At 40.7% G+C, this 17,403-nt stretch overlaps 1 protein-coding gene across 2 annotated transcripts in view; it reads left to right on the top strand.

The window, feature by feature from the left end:
- The first annotated feature begins 3,415 nt into the window (after positions 1 to 3,415).
- The window catches only part of mdga2a (MAM domain containing glycosylphosphatidylinositol anchor 2a), a 77,253-nt gene continuing 63,265 nt past the window's right edge, over positions 3,416 to 17,403 (top strand). The window contains exon 1 of one of the 2 annotated variants that reach the window (XM_029460567.1): positions 3,416 to 3,528. Coding sequence is in view for 1 of the 2 variants with exons in the window: in XM_029460566.1 (XP_029316426.1) it covers positions 3,456 to 3,528 (73 nt within the window). In the remaining variant the exon portion in view is untranslated. The remainder of the gene's footprint in view (positions 3,529 to 17,403) is intronic. The other variant, XM_029460566.1, reaches the window with a different exon arrangement.

Raw genomic sequence — 17,403 nt, 5'->3', positions numbered from 1 at the left:
TACGAAGTGTGTACTGGTACCTGGAGAGTATACATGTCACAGTGTGTTGTGCTGTGCATGTGTGATGATGAAAAGTTGATTCAATTTGAAAAATCTGTCTGGAGCTGCAACAAACATTAGCCTATCAACATTGCTAATGGATCTAAATGAACATTCATTAACATGCTTTTTGTCAGAATGCAGTGAGCACTCAAGAGCAAATGAGATGCAGGTCACTGAAGAAACGTCTCAGGAGATTTGGCTGAAGCTCCCAGTTCTGTGGGCGGAAGAGAAAGAGCTTTGTAGACATCTCCTTCCCCTCTCCCAGCAGCAGGATCAGCTCCTTGGAGAGCGCTGTGACGCACAGTCCTGACCGTTTAACCACATGTGGATACTCTACAGTTGGCTTTTAATGATTATGTGGTACTTTGTTTTTGACGTCTGTGAACAGATGCGCTGAAATTTTTATGAACAATGATTTCATGTATTCACCGGAGATTTGGATATTTGATCTAATTGTTAAAAGTGCATTTGCTCTGCTCTGCTTTCTGCTCTGGTGTCCAACAAATCACGGTCTTTCTCTCTTCCCCAGCCGGATACTTTTCAGCAAATGCACTGTGCTTGTTCTTGAAATTGCTTGCTTGTTTTATTGTTTGCTAAGTGCTCACCGCAGATCAAGCATAAGCCAGCAGCTGTAAAAGCAAACAAATCGGTGCATGCACTATTAAAATCCATATTTTTCTCCAAAACTTTTATTTTTTGGGGGATTTAGAGTTCATAGCTACTTGAAGGGGACACTCAAGACTAGCCTCCTTTATTAAGGTTTGGCAGAATGTAGAGGTTAAGGCGCTGTGACGCACATTTTAGTTGATTGTAATGTTAAAACATTTGTCTTTATTAAGTATATATGCTACACAGTTCTACAATTAGACAATGTAAGAATTACTTAAGGCCTACAGCAATGATGTACACAAATTAAAATGTTCAAAAATGTGTTTTTTATTTCCATATAATTTTTGGTGAAAGCCAAAGGGGTCCACTGGAGAGGGCTTAAACAATGCTCTGAACTAAAGAATGTACAATGGTGGATAAAATAGTGCTAGCCCAGCAAGCTAGCGATGCTACATTATTGATATTACATTAATAAATATTATCATTATTATTCAGTATACATAATGAGTAATGTTAGTTTTTGTAATTTAATTATACTTTTATGTTAATACTTTTGTACTATTACTTCTTAGGTAAAAATCAGAGTAGGCTAATTCTTCTAGCACTGAAAAAAAGCATTCCTTCATGTTTTACTTTCAGCCTTTTTTAAGGAATCGTATTAAACTTTACGCTATAATACATTTGGATAGAAGATGGAGAAAACAGAAATGACCTGTTGATTGAACATAATGCCTCACAATGAGTACAACAGTATTTTTATGATCAGATTTTCATCTAGATTGTTGTATTTATTTTTCATATAATATCACCTATTCGTTTTATTAATCAATAATTAATCAGTCAGTGTGTATATGTTTTGTAAGAGAGACACTGTTCCCGCCTCAGCGAGGATTCCCGAAAAAAAAGAACATCACACGTGCGCAGTGAGGGCTTGCGCTGTCATTTTCCACCCCGCGTGCCGCCTACAGGCTCCTGTTGTCTCGTGAGGGATGTTTTTTTTTTTTTTTTTTTTTTTACAGTCACGGTCAGAAACCAGCGGCTTGTGCTCGTGATGTTTCACGCGGCAGATTCCGCTTAACGTCAAATGGCCTGTGGTTAGTCACGCGAACACCGGAAAACAGCTCGTCAAAATAAAAGCTTACCATTTGGAAAGTGGTGATATAAATAATTGATTATGTAATAACACAACTTCCCAAAAACGGAATAAGCTCATGTTTTTTAGTAAAACCAAAATAAATATAAAAAAACAATAAAATGGAACAAGGAAAAATACTTGCATTAAAAAAGGATTTAAAACCAAACTAAATGTGTAAAGAAGTAAAGTCACATCATATATTTATAATACTGTAAATGTGAGAAGTAATGCAGGATAAGCTAATTATGTTTTATATATTATTATTAAATATATAAAACACATATTTTGCACTATGTGCATATATTATAACCTATATCTTAACTTGGCCCTTTTATGACATCTTAGTACAGTATATAATTAATTATCCTACATTATCAAGCCCTTATTTGTTTCATTTTTACGAAAGATGAATCATGAGATATTTATCTTCAAATTGAAAGGGTTTTTTGTAAGTTAACCTTCAATGATTCACAATCTTCTCTCATGAAACCTTAAATAAAGTAGATTCTTATTCTCATTTTCTTTACCCTTGTCACAGTTTGCATTTTCTAACAGTTGTGAGCAGTTCAACCATAAAGTGTATTTATTCTCTAAGTCTGAAGAAGTACAATTCTTTTTGTATTCTACTAGAAAATAGTAACAATTTAGCAAGAGTTTAAAGAAACAACTATTTTATTGTATCAGAAATATTTGTATTCCTAATGACTCCTCAGATGTAACTTCAACTCCTTGGAAGGTCCTGAACCACAGGTTGATAACTACATTATATATCTTTTATATTTACAAGATACATTTGACTCCAGACGTGAAAAGTTTAGCCTCTTGTTGTTTTGAATCAGCCATAAAAAAATATTGCAACCTTTGATCACTGGGTTTTATTTTGAAAATGTCTTTCCGGAAGCCGTATCCTTGTCCACTCTGTTCGACTTTACCGCTCGGTTCGCTCGGTGACGTCTCTCACCGGTAAAATCCACTGACGAGTTTACGGGATTGACCGCTTCTCCTTCTTCTTCGCCGGAGCTCAGAGCGGCATCACGGCATCAGGGAGCCCCGACTTTGCGCTTCTTCTGCCCGGCCTGACGGGCCGCGACAAGCCGCTGACAGCAAGGACAGGACACGGAGCGGGTACCGCTTCTCCTTAGGATGATGGATCTAACTCCGGTACCGACTTAACGGACAAGGAGCCCGGTGGACTCGGCGGAGGGGCAGCAGTGACTTCTGAACATCATACAGGTCGGAGGATACTGTCGAAACGACGTGTTTTCTCCTGAATTTGAATATTTTCCCTACAATGTCACCATCAAGGAGACTCGGCTGAGACACCTGCTCTTCTTCTCGGGTCTCCGCTGACCGTCATCGTTGTCAACTGTTTCTAACGGTTTTAGCTAACGTTAGCTCCGGTATGAGCAGAACCGGACCTTCCTGTCAAACCTGACTGGGGTCTGGGGGGTGGTGGCTGGGTGCTGGTGGGGAAATAGTTGGATTTGTGGATGAGAACCGGTCACCGGGCCGGATTCCGTGCGGAGGGACGCCGGCCGGAGCGGAGGAGGAGGAGGGAGGAGCAGCAGCAGCAGCAGCAGCAGCGGCAGCAGCAGCTGCGGGGAACCGATCTGACAACCTCATCCCCGGGGGGAGAGAAGCAGCGAGGCGGCCAGAGGAGGATGTGAAGATGGGTTTAGTTTTCGGTCTTCTGTGGCTGTTTACTGGCTTCCTGCAGGGTGTGCACGGCCAGGGCGTGTACGGTAAGGACCTCATTATCATACAATTATTATGTTGTAAATGTCAAAATATTTGTATTCGTTAAATGTTATGTCAATACGGGTTTAACGGCCGCACTGCAACACAAGCAGCGTTTAACCCGGAATACCACCCACACCAACTTGACCTTGTGAGGGATTTAGCGCGTGTAGGCTAATGTCTCTCTCTCTCTGTGTGTGTGTGTGTGTGTGTGCGTGTGTGTGTGTGTGTGTGTGTGTGTGTGTGTGTTGCTCATTCAGTCATATTACATTCATGCCTGGCCTGAAGGCACAACAGGTATCCTGCTACACATGAACACACACCTGTGAATACTAGGACAGTGAGGGTGATCCCTTCTTAATGTTGCTGTAATATTTGTGTAGTAATTCTGCATTAAACTGATATTCAGTATTAACAGTCATTATTAGATTAGAGTGTCTCTGTGGGACTACATCTCTGTATGGGACTCAGTATTTTTGTTTGACTCTGTGGGACTTGTTGTCTCTGTGGGAATCTGTGTCTGCAGTTCTACAGTGTCTCTGTGAGACTCTGTAGGACTCTGTGTATCTGCAGGTCTATGGTGTCTCTGTGGTGTCTCTGTAGGACTCTGTGTATCTGCAGGTCTACAGTGTCTCTGTGGTGTCTCTGTAGGACTCTGTGTATCTGCAGGTCTATGGTGTCTCTGTGAGACTCTGTAGGACTCTGTGTATCTGTAGGTCTATGGTGTCTCTGTAGGACTCGGTGTCTCTGCAGGTCTATGGTGTCTCTGTGGTGTCTCTGTAGGACTCTGTGTATCTGCAGGTCTACAGTGTCTCTGTGGTGTCTCTGTAGGACTCTGTGTATCTGCAGGTCTACAGTGTCTCTGTGAGACTCTGTAGGACTCTGTGTATCTGTAGGTCTATGGTGTCTCTGTGGTGTCTCTGTAGGACTCGGTGTCTCTATGGGACTCGTAGATGGTGACATGTTGTTACTGCTGCTGTTTTTTTATCGTCTCTGACAGCACAAGAATATGTGGGTCTCTGTGGGGACTTAAAATGAGATCTGAGTGACCTTTATTATTATTATTATTATTATTATTTTGATGGTTTATTACTGTAAATCACTTAAATAATCCTCAAAAATGCCATTTGGGCTTTTTAATTGAGTTCTGTTTATTTCGCCTTTTTATAATCTATTAATAGTATTTTTTTTAATTACATGATTTGATATAATTTCTTTATGAATATCACAAACTACATGATCAGCATGTGACTACTGTGATGATAATTGTCCGGTAACTCAGAGTGTGAAAAAATCTAAATGTCCACTTAGGCCTACTAGCTTTTCATCCAACTTTCAACCGCACTGCCATGGTCTTCATCGGCAGCTGTTATCACGTGACATGGGTATAGAACTTGAATCACCTTCTTACATGATCACAAGTGGGGAACCGCCATCTGCTGATGAAGACCATTTGACGTTGTTGAAAGCCTTGAATTACTCTTTCCAAGGTCAAGAATGAAATTCTTAGCTCAGATTATTTCTCTTGTATCTCATCCTATAGAATATTTTTCCTTCGTGTAATTTCCTTGACAAGAAAAATCTAAAGGTCCTCTTGCTAGTCTGAGCTTTGAACAACACCTCACAGTCTTCATGAGCAGTGGAGTTTGCTCGGTATTGAACTTGTTATCCCTCGAGTGAATTTAGGTACTTATTACAGGTGAAATAATGACACATGATGAAGACCCTGTGATGCGGTTGATAAGAAAAAGTAGACCTTTAGTTGAGAGTTTTAGGGTCAAGAATGAACTTTCACGAACAAGTTTTCTTCCTTTTACATCTTATTTATGATACCCCTGTAGTAACTCAGGACAATACAATCATTTTGTGAATTCAAACTTTCTTAAGAGATCCCTGTATTTTTTATTCTTCAGAAATATTCTTTATTTATATTTCTTATGTTTTATATTATAGTAGTCATGGATGAATTACTGAACGGGCCTACTGGGCTCTGGCCCAGGGTCCCAACAGGTTTGGGGGCCCCCGGGCCAGAGCTTCTTTTAGAAGTTACTGCCAACATTTCTTGTTGGGAAGTCACACTTAGACACAAAATGACCACAAAGGTACAAAATTACTGAAAAGAAAATCAAAACGAATTGAAAAAAAACACTAAATGTCCACAAAGATGTCTCTTTGAATCTGTGGCTCATGATCCTACTGTATGTAGGAGAGAGATGGGGGCCATTTGCGTATCTGTGCCCAGGGGCCCATTGTCTCGTAATCCGTCCATAATTGTAGTATTAATAGTTTTCTGTGCTGTTGTATTGCTGGTATGTTATTAATATTTCATCTGCTAACTTTCACCTTGTAATTATTTGTCTTATATTTCTGTGATATTTAGGTCAGTAAGGAATTTAGAAATACTGAGTCTCCCCCCCCAAAATAACATTTTTGACACAGAATTATTTCTTTTCCATATTTCATTTGATTCAGTTTTGTTCATTTATGTTGTTTATTTCCCGACATGGAGGCTTAATTGGGGTTTCAAAGCCTTCTTCACTCTGCCAGCAGTATAATTATAATGCATAAATACTTAAACCTTATTTATTCATCTATTTATGTATGTGTTGGCCTGAAACACAAATCTGGAATATCCACCAACTGTTAGTAGTAATATAAACTCCCCAGAGGTTGCTTTACTTATACTAAGTACATGTCCTCAGTGTCCTCAGTGGCAGCTACAGCCTTGAGGGGTTTTTAGAGTCCTTATAGTCCTTTTATTATGTATTTTATGATCTTATCCTGTGATATTCCTATAATAATCTACAGTGGAACTGTTTATCTTGTTTTATTGTTCTTTATGGTACCAATGAATATTCCTTTAATATTTCTGTGTGAAGTGAAGCATGTTTTAGTAGTGATATTATTGGCGTTTTATCTCAGTAAATATACATGTACAGTATTTATGGGTATTTGTATTTGTTATAGTACAGCTGTAATATTGCAAAAAGGAAATTGTAGTGACTTAATAGTGCTCTCATCTGTCTTTATGGTGTAATGCTGCAGTAATATTTGCAGAGGGGACTTCCAGTTATCTGAGCTGTAGGTTTACTGTCTTTGGTTTTATATTATAGAGTTCACTTTGGTTCACTGTGTGTGCAGTCTGTATTAAACCACCAGTCAGCAGTGAGGCTGCAGGTTCTTCCTCCCTCTGAGGAAACTTCTGGAAGATTATTACTTTGTATCCAAATCCACATGCAGTACAACTACATTAAGTATTTAAAGAAGGCTGTAGTGTCAGTAGTAATGCAGTAATGTTGCATCCTGTTGGAGCTTTTATTCTCTCCGATTGTCCTCGTCACATGCAAACATCAACTTCATATGTGCAGCATCTTTCCTACATGTGAGTGCAATTCAAAGTGAAAAATTGAGGTACCGGATGCACCAAATGTATATTTCCCCTGTAAAATATTCTTTACATATCTTAGTCACTAAACGTGATATTAAGTCGAGCGTGCTGGATGACCAACTAAAAATAACTTTTTGATATTGGCAGCTGCAGTGCTCCATACAGGTCAGGGTGCTGACTCACTATCGTAATAAAAGCGTAGTGACAGTGTTTCCTGTGTGACATCAGATGACACACTCAGATTATCTGTAATCTTATATGTCACAGATTAGAGGGAGAGGAGGCGCATTACATCACAAACACTGTTACTTACATTCATGCAGTTTAGTGTGCTGACGTCAATGAGCTCATGGAAACTCAGGTTTTTACTAATACTTCTACTTCCTGTTGGGGGGTGGGGGGGGGGGCTTTTGTATGAATCCGGGATGCAACAGGGGATGAAGGAAGGAAGAAAGCAGGGGGGGGGGGGGGGGGGGGGTGGGATCATAGGATGCAACATCTGTGCATTTGTTTTATAATAGGTAAGTGGAGGGTTTAGAGAGACGATGCTGTAGACCAACATCCTCTGTTTCTGGTCATTATGTTGAGTTTCTGTGCGATTCTCAAGAATGAAGACTTTTTGGTTAATTAATCAATTAGTGAATCGACAGAAAATTAATCTGCAGCTATAAATTATATTTATTTGTTTCTTTTGTCTTTAATGTATTTAAAATATATTCTTTTGAGTCTGTAGAATAGGATTTGTAGGAAGGGACATTTCTGCAGCACTCAGTCACAGCTACACGATTACATGTGATCCGCTGGCTGCGTCATCATCATCATCATCATCATCATCATCATTATCATCATGATGCAGCTGATGCCTGCAGACAGTGAGTTAGTGTGATCCAGCCTGTGTTGTTCTTGTTGTTGTTGTTGTTGTTGTTGTTGACTCTGGCCGTCAGATGTGTTGTTTGATTCGTTGTCATGATACTGATGTGATTTCACAGCCATATGGGCTCATTTTCTGCCTCATAAACTCTCCTCAGCACAATGTGCCGTTAGAGCTCATATGGATGGAAAAGGTCAAACACAAACAGTCAGTCTGCTGCTCACTCACTGTTTGGCTGCATCTCTCTGAACAACACCAAACTAACAGTCTGAGGAGATCACAGCGCCCCCTATAGGCCACTATGTGCACTGCAACATGATGCATCTACATCCTGCTGATTCATCTCTTGGTACTTAAGTACAATTACTCTAGGAAATGAACTTAGTTACTTTCCACCACTGCTTAATGTTTAAACTAATACAGCTACTACAGCACCTATTACTTCACACCTTACTCTTTCATAACCCACCACATTTTCGTAAATTAGACATTCACAAAATAAATCCAAAATGAACAAAAGGTCCGGCTAAACATACGTTGATATTTCTGTCTCCATTAGATTCAAATGGAAATAATCATCTTTTCTTCAACCAAAAAAGATTTTCCGTTCCAAGTTTAGCGTTAGAGTCAGAGTTTGTTAAACCTGCTTATTGGATCAGAACCCTGATATCTCCTTTCTGCTTCTATCCTAAGTACCAGTTGTACTTGTGATAGAAATCAGTTTAATGCTAAAATGTTAGCATGGAGCTAACATCACTCTGTATGTGTGTGTTTGTGGTTAATCTGCAGCCAACAGCAGCATCCCGAGGCCATCTGTCACACTCACACTCACACACACATTCATTGATTGACAGCTCCTGTTGCAGCTCTGACACACAGCGGGTGGGGGTGGGACTGAAGGTGACAGGTAGCAGATGTGTCCGTATCACACACACACACACACACACACACACACACACACACACACACACACACACACACACACACACACACACACACACACACATGCTCTGTCCAGTTTGAATGAAGTGTGTTTTACGTTTACATTTGTCTGTTTTGAGGGAGATTAGGTGTAACAATATATTCTTTGTTGGCATTTTGTGAGTTTATATTGTTTATTATTTATGCTAAAGAAGCTAAAAGGAAGGTAGCTGATTCGCTACTCGAACAGCTGGAACTAGAGGAGAGGGAGGCCGCCGCCGCTGCTGCCCCTTGGCTACATAGTGCTTTAAAAAAACTAAATAAAAAACAGTAAGAAACCGCAATTTACTCGGATATAATTTAGATTATTAAAAAAAAATCCTTGTGACTTTTTCTCTATAAGGCGAGCACAATTAAAGTAATTTCCTCAACATTATTGTTGGTGTTTTTATTATGCTGCTATAACTAACAAGCATAGATGATAACAAAGTAGAGAAACAACATTTCAGTCAGACACACCTGGTGGAGATCTGCGCTCTACTGACTCTATTTCTGTAGTTTTCAATTATAAATAACATTTTTCCTGATTGCTTAAACTGAAAGTGAATTCTGAGCTCAACTTTTGTAACCGTCCCTTTAGACAAAAACACATTTTCTGCTTTGCACTTTGTAACATTCTGTAACACACTTCTTGCCAAACACTCCAAACTGTTTCTTACATTAGACACAGAATGAAATCTCTTGCAGTCATTGGGAAAGCCCTTTTAGTTTGTATGTATGTACCGTAATGTTGTATATTTAAGCACAGGAGATTAAATAAAAAATACATTTATCAGATCTTTTAAACTCCTAAATATCCATATCAGTATCAGTCAGGCTTTAAAATCAGTGTCTGCCTCGATGAAATTAAATCAATCTAAAAACGTCGGGAGTGGAGAGTAAACTGATTTATAGATAGCGTGCAAATCTAAAGTATGACATTCATTTTTCTCTCCTCCTGATGTTTTATTCTCATGCTTTAGTGTTTTCTGTATTTCCTAGACTGAGCCAGTGAACATGTGTGTGAGTGTTGTATAAATGTGAAACCCATCAGAGGGATTACAGGACGTTCTGCAGCTCGTAGCTCCACTCATCACTGTCACAGACTGAATCACACTAAAGAACTCCTACAGGCTGTTATTTCTCTATCTGCTGCCAGGATTCCTGCTGTCTGATGCTGCTGTTTGTTGTCGAGGACGACAAGGGGGGAGAGCCTTTTATAATCCTGAAGTTTGGGATAATCCGGATCCTCCGGGCCGATAGGAGGGGCAGGGGAGGAGATCCAGATTTCTGCGAGGCCACAGTGGGAGTCTGGAGCTATTCAGTTCAGCTGACTCTATGTGACAGTCAAAAGAAAAATTACTTGGATTTATTATATCAAAGAGTGAAAATTAACAAATGATACACAAGCCGGACAGCAGCAGCAATAACACCAACACACACATTAGTGTAGTGGAGCCCGCCTCAATTCAAAAATATGTATTTATAAATGTAAATATACAATCAATTAATACAAATGCAAAGCAGAATCTAAGTGATGCACATGAGGCTGGGGTCAATAAAACAGGCAATAAAATCTTCAAAATGAAAATAATATATAAACCGTGAACCGTGGTGAAGATGTTTTCTTAATATGCAGGGGATTGAGCTCTCAGGGCCACCGTACTAAAGACAAACTACTGTATAGGTGTGAATGAGACGTAGTAGAAGTTGGTGTGCGTGTGTGTGAGATTGTTTGTGTTTGTTTATAAAGGTGTGAAGGAGAGCTGTTAGCGGCTGCAGACATAAATCTGCATATCTTTTCCCACTTTGATGCAATCATTAACTCTGCATATTTGACCTGATCTCTCTTTACCTTCTCTGGGAAATTGGGATTAATTATGATTGTTTTTTAATTACCACCTTCTCTCCCAGCTGTTTCCTCGCAGACAGGAAACACCGTTCATACCGCCATTGTTCCCCTCCTCCCAGTGTGTTCCTGTGTTTATCAAGCCATTAGCTCTGGGTTTACTGTGTTAATAAGTGTTAATGTGTGGTAATGAGGATGGAGCGTGGCAGATTACTGGGAGCGCTGTTGGCCCGCCTCCTGTTTCCTGTCGACCGGCTGCTCGATGAGAGGAGGAGGAGGAGGAGGAAGAGGATGAAAATAATGTGGTTTCTGGTCTCTGATCAGTGAGGAAGAGTCCTCCAACTGTACATTTAACACTGAATACACACTGACAGTCTGAACTTTGACCCCTGACTGTCAGACTGTGTGTTCGTCCCGGTTTGTGTGCGTTTGTTTTGCTGGTTGGCGCTGCCCGTTTGTGAGGAGTGGTGGTGGAGACGGCAGAGTGACACTTTACGGCTCAGAGAACATCTCTGTTTGTCTACCAGCCAGTGTGACAGCCTCTTTTCTGTTCCACTAAACATTTGGGGGAAGAGATTAATCAACATGTCTGTTTGGATTTACTCCGGATCCTCCAAGCCGTCCCAACCACTGGAGGAAAAGTAACCGCTCCGAGGAGTGGACGAGGAAAACTTTAACTGAGTGAGAAGAAGAAGGAAACAAGAGAGGAGGAAGAGAAGGAGAGGAGGATATGAGAGAAGGAGAGGAGGACTTTAACTGAGACAAAAGAAGAAGGAAACAAGAGAGGAGGAAGAGGAGAGGAGAATATGAGAGAAGGATATGAGAGAAGGAGAGGAGGACTTTAACTGAGACAAAAGAAGAAGGAAACAAGAGGAAAGCAAGAGAAGAAACAAGGGATGAAACAACAGAAGGAGAGAAGGAAACAAGAGGAGAGGATAAAAGACTGAGAGAGAAGAAGAAAACAAACTGCTACAAGTTTCACTTTTTATTGTTTGATAGAAAGAAACTGCTTTTGCAGTTTACCTCCGCTCCCCAGAGGAAATGCCTGGAGAAGTTTTTCTTCTGTTGTGGATGTTTTCTGGAAGATACAGGAAGTTAAAGTCTGTTTTGTAGGTGAGCGGAAGTTCAGACATGTTCACATCGTTAGGGACGTTCTGCAGCTTCAGTTCTCACAGACTCGAGCTTCATGTTTCTTTTCTTTTTTTGGAAAGGAGAGAGATTAGGAAACAAGACAGGAGAAAACTTAAAAGGAGGATACAAGCCCAGGAAACGAGAGGAGAGGGGGAAACACGAGGAGAAAAGGACACAAGAAGAGGAAACAAAAAGAAAAGGAGGACACAAGATGAGAAAGCAAGAAAGCAGAGGAGATGACTCCACAAGAAAGGAGAAAACGAGAGAGGAGGAAAAAAGAAAGGAGGGAACGCGTCTTTAAAACCAATGGTCGAGGGAACCAGGGCGATACTAACTTCTGGGGTTGGCCTACAAAAACACGTCATCCCTGCACCACTCTATTCTCAGAGTGTCACATTGATCATGTTCATGGCTCTGACTGTATGTTTGGCTGTGATTCATTCAGAGGAAGTCAGTTATCACACAGATATACATCGTGCGTGTGTGCGTGTGTGCGTGTGTGTGATTCATGAAGGACTTTACTGAACATGATTAGTCAGATGAGCTGCAGAGAGAAACTGTATGTCCTGCAGCATAGAGAAGAAAAAGCGAAAATAACATCTGAAATATGAGATTTAACCAGTCACACTTATTACAACATAACTTCTATCTGTATTCACACATTTTCACTAAATCTAATCAAAAGTACCATTTCGTATACTGTAAACTCATGAATGCCTTCATTTGAATCAGAATCATTTGAAATTTTAACATTGCTGGAAAATACAGTACGAGTTCGGATACAGCTCTGCAGGACTTCACTTTCACCTGCTGGTGGCGGCCCAGCATGCACCTGGGTTGAGAGACCGTGATGGTGCAGGCACGGTCACATCGTGAAAAAGACAAATATGTTTGACTCGGATGAGGAGCGAGTTGTGTCGATAATCGTCAACTAGCAGATTTATTACAATGATAAGAGTAGTTAGCGTCTTTTATTTGTTTTGCATCCTGTTTGTTAGCTTGTAACTGGCAGTGGGGGAGACAGCCTTATTGGTTGTGAAACATACAATAATATCTAGCCGGATTTGTTTGGTAGATATGGAAGGAATCACCAGGGTCCGGTTGACATCCAAAAACTGCACGCCATGTTTGCTGTCAAAACTTTCCCGATACTAATATTGGGGAATGTAATCCAGTAAAATGTAGTTGAATGGAACATAAGCAGTTGTGTGTGTGAACGCGAACAGCGTGTGTGTGTTTTCTGTGTGGATCAGCTGAGGGTTTACAGGACGACGCAGATCAAAGAGGAAGAAACGTTAACGTGCAGCAGCATCACAGCGGCTCATCTTCAGATGCCCAAATCCCACCTTGGGGAGACTTATCTCTCCCAGTGTGAGGATTAAGGCCATGTTTGGAGAATAATACACAGTGTACAGTGTGCTTATGTAAGATGTCAGCCTGTGAGCTCTGCGGGCTGATTCAGCCTCCATCCACCAGCAGGATGCATACATGATGGAGGAGACACTTAGAGGAAACAGGTGGAGAGGATAAGGACACTTCAACAGGTCCTCATCACAGAGAGACATCAGAGAGACATCAGACAGACATCTCTGTGCTGATTATTTTAATGATTTCTTTCTATATATACAATGTCAGAAAATACTTTAAAAGATGGCCATCAACATTTCCCAGAAACTCGATTGTTAAAACTTGATTGTTTTGCCCAAAAACCCACAGAAATGTAACTTATGATGGTATAAACACACAAAAAACAGCAAATCCTCACAACTGGAAGAAGAAGTTGGGTCTCTTGCAAGAAACACTTGGAGAACAACAAAAGTAAATGTTGATGAATGAGACAGACAGTCATTATTTCATGGTCGAGGCCTCGTCTGACCAAAAATAGCATAAATATAATTTAAGGACAGCAGCTGTGTTTTGGCTTTATCGACATTTAAATAAAACGGAAAGTCCTTCTCTTTTCCGTCACACAGTCGACGCTCACTGAGAAGCTTTTATCATCATTTTTGTAAAAGCTCAGTTCTCCTGAAACACTAAACTAGAGTTTTAAGATTTGTCGACACTGAAGGCCGTTTTGGAAAAGCTTAGTTTTTGGGTGCGATATAAACAGTTGTAGTCTAGACGGAGGGATGTGTTTACATATTGAACGAGCTGAGTGTGGATATTATCGACAGTAAATATCTAAATCCAATAAGCTAAACTCAGTCCTGCTCCCAGCGGCAGAATCATTTTGATTTCTGTTTCCTCCAGGCTTCAGATTAAAAGTTTAATATTAGAGCGTCCATCCTCTTGAGACAATGCAGAGCCTGTGGACCGCCCTCACGCCCAACAGCTCGCAGAACAACACTTTATAATCAATGCTATTTATTGGGTATCAATAATGTTTGTGCTTTGCTCTTCTGTCTGAGCATCAGAAGGAATTCAACCTCAAACCTGCTCTGCGTTGCAGCCTCGAACACACCAAAAGGCAGAGTGTTTCCATCACACCGCAGCCGTCTGCATCTTTGTGTTGTTGCTAGGTAACTGCAGAATCAGCTGTCAGTCATCAGACAGCTGTTGTTTGTCTCCGTCTTCTCTGTAAACATGTTTGAGTGCAGTAATGTCATCATAAACAACAAAAACACATCATGGAAGAGTCAACAGCTGATCTGATTGGACGACAGATCTGCAACAGTAATGTCAGTTCACTACTCTGACGGGTGAAGTCCATACATGAGAGGACTGGATACAGCGTTGGAGGCGGAGCCCCGCTCACTCCTATTATTGCCCCTCCTTTTAAGACCTAATGATTTAAATGAGGGCTATTCAAGTGTTCGTTCTGGGAAGTTGATTTACGTCAAAGTTATACGCTGATTTACAAACGTCTCTTTCCCAATGTAAGTCAATGGGAAGATGTCTGCTTTGGCCCCATGGCATCACGTTAAGAAGTTGTAATTCAACAGTTTGGCCACTACGGAAGTTGGCTTCGACGCCTGGCGCTCCTCCTGGAGGCTTGCTGAATTCACAAAGAATGGATTGTGGCCGTTGATGGCACCATGAATCGCACCTCTATCTGCCGTGTCTCAAGGTCCGATTTAAAAAAGATTTTGCACAATTACCGCCGTAACGTTTTGCAACTGAGTGCAATTTGCCCTTTTTCATTATCTGATTGCAATTATTCATTTGGCAAAGTATGAATGTTGACTTTGTGCCAAGAACACAGTAGGCAGAACAATGGCAGAGATGAAAAAGAAAAATGAAATGTCCAAACGCTACAGGTCCTGACAAGGTGCATTCCTCAAGACTTTAGGCAACGAATTAAACGTGACAGACAGAAACCCTATTTGGGATTTAATATCAAAAGTTAGTCCGCTAATCAAGACGCTAATCATTGCACTGTAACTGTGTGGGGCTATTAGCGCTGATCTTTGTGAATTGGACTGTCTTTGCAATGAGGCTCATTTGCATAGAAAGGGGCCAATCTTGTGCCAAATGTATTCATATTAACTCATTTAAATACATGCAAATAGCACAGCAGCACTGAGACACTATATTCTTGGTGCAGTTCACTCTTAGCTGGTGCTCTTTTTGTCTTATTGGTGCAGGTTTTGATGCTGCAAAAGCCGCGCGGTCCTTTTGTGAATTCGCCCCTCTGAGGGTAAAAGTGACTTTGCCATTTCACCACCTTCCATCATACACCCATCCTCTCCTCCAGCTGTCAGAGTCGCTCTCAGTGTTCCAGCTAATAAAACTGTAAAATGTGAATTTCCTGCCTGACTGCTTCACTCCTCCGTCTCTGCTGTTTGTATCTGTCTCTCTCTCTCTCTCTCTCTCAGCGAAGATGAATAGGCCACACTCGCCTCCATGTGTGAGTGCTGATGTAAGTTTATGATGTGTAACGTGCTGCAGCAGGATGCGTGGTGCCGTGTCGTGGTCGCTGCAGCAGAGCAGCAGGGTGATAATAACAGTGTGAGCGTGGAGGTGATGTGATATACGTTAACAGCTTGTTGGCTATCAGGGTATGGAATGTTTCTACAGTAAGCAGAGAAGAAGAAGTTCGACCACTTCTTCTTCTCTGCTCGGCATCAGATTATGATTGTTTTATCAGAGCTGGAGGACTGACACATTTGTCTTTTCCATTACTGTTATTTATACTGTGACCTCAGAGAATCCTGCTCTCTGATTGGCTGGATGACGTGTACAATTTACCAACTGTTCTATATTAAACTTGAAGTTACAAAAGCAACAGCAATGATCGTTACACCCTTGACAGATACTTCACCACCAAAATGACCATTTGTACATCAATTACTTACCTTGAAATCTAGAAGAGTCTCTTGATGAATGAAGTAAACCTTAATATTTAGTAGCCTGTCTGCGCAAGCGTGAGGTTTTAGTAAAAATGCATGTTTTGAAAGTAGTTAAAATACATTATACTGCAATACTAGTTGTGTGAGAGTTTGTAAACGGTTGTTTTTTTAAATAGTTATACGCGGCCCCCATTTGCTTTAAAGACTTTTCTCCGTTTTTGGATTCTTTGCTCACCGTGGAGGCATGTGAGAAGAACCAAACGTCTTCTTCAAGAAGTCAAGGGTGAAGTACTCCTTTAAGGAACCAATCAGAGAAGGGAGACAGTGCTGCCTTGGTCATTCATGTTGCATAAATAAATGCAACGATCCAATCAGCCAATCCAAGTTTTATATTTACATCATCTCAGTCCTGTCTGCTGGTTTTCATTCATCCTTTTTCCTTTCCCCGCCTCATTACGTATGCAGAAGGGGCCCCGTTCTGTCAGCCAATCAGATGTCTGCAGTTATATTTAGCCGTCCCACTGACTCGGCAGCTTCCTCTGAGAAATCCTTCGCTCCAGAAATAGAGCGAGAGAGCTTACATAACAGAGAGGATGTAAAAATCTTTACTTTGACATAAATAAAACAGTAAAGATAAATCTGACCTGAGATGAGAGGACAGAGACAGAGTTTCTGAGTGAACCTGAGTAAGACAGAGACAGATTTGGATCTGGGACAGATAGTGGTTTTAATATTTAGTTTCATGTCTGTCTGTCTTCCCTCTCCACTTCTGCTCTTTGACATAAATAAATAAAAACGAGATAAAACAGTTGAATAAACCTGAGGATTCAATCAGGTTTGTGACTTTCACAACTTTTTACTTTGGAGTTTCAATTGAAATCAGGTCTCGGATCAGTTCATGGATTGATCTGATTGGACTTGAATTTTAACTCCTTTCACTTTTTGATTTTTGTTTTATTAGTTGTAGGTTTTTTTAATATGATGCTCCAGCTGTTGTGCTTCATCAGTGAGGTTTCAAACGTCACATTAACGCAAATAAATGAAACTTAAAATGTATTCTTTTTGAAAATAATCACAAACATCAATACAAACACAGAGCAGATGTGTAGTGAATTCTTTAAGTTGGACATTCCCCAGAAACACAACATCACACACACACACACACTGGATGACACTGCAGCTCTACTCTGCTGAAGCATGAGTCACTGTGTGTCTACATCACACACGCACACACACACTGCACACACACACACACACTCTGGTTAAATCAGGGCGAGCTCCTGCTGCCCTCTTAGATTCACTGCTGTACTGTACAGGCCTGGGGCTGTGTGTGTGTGTGTGTGTGTGTGTGTGTGTGTGTGTGTGTGTGTGTGTGTGTGTGTGTGTGTGTTT

The sequence above is a fragment of the Cottoperca gobio genome, chromosome 22 (genome assembly GCF_900634415.1).
Source record: "Cottoperca gobio chromosome 22, fCotGob3.1, whole genome shotgun sequence".
NCBI classification, from domain to species: Eukaryota; Metazoa; Chordata; class Actinopteri; order Perciformes; family Bovichtidae; genus Cottoperca; species Cottoperca gobio.
The sequence above is the reverse complement of the archived record's forward strand: the minus strand, read 5'-3'. Positions and strand labels throughout refer to the sequence as shown.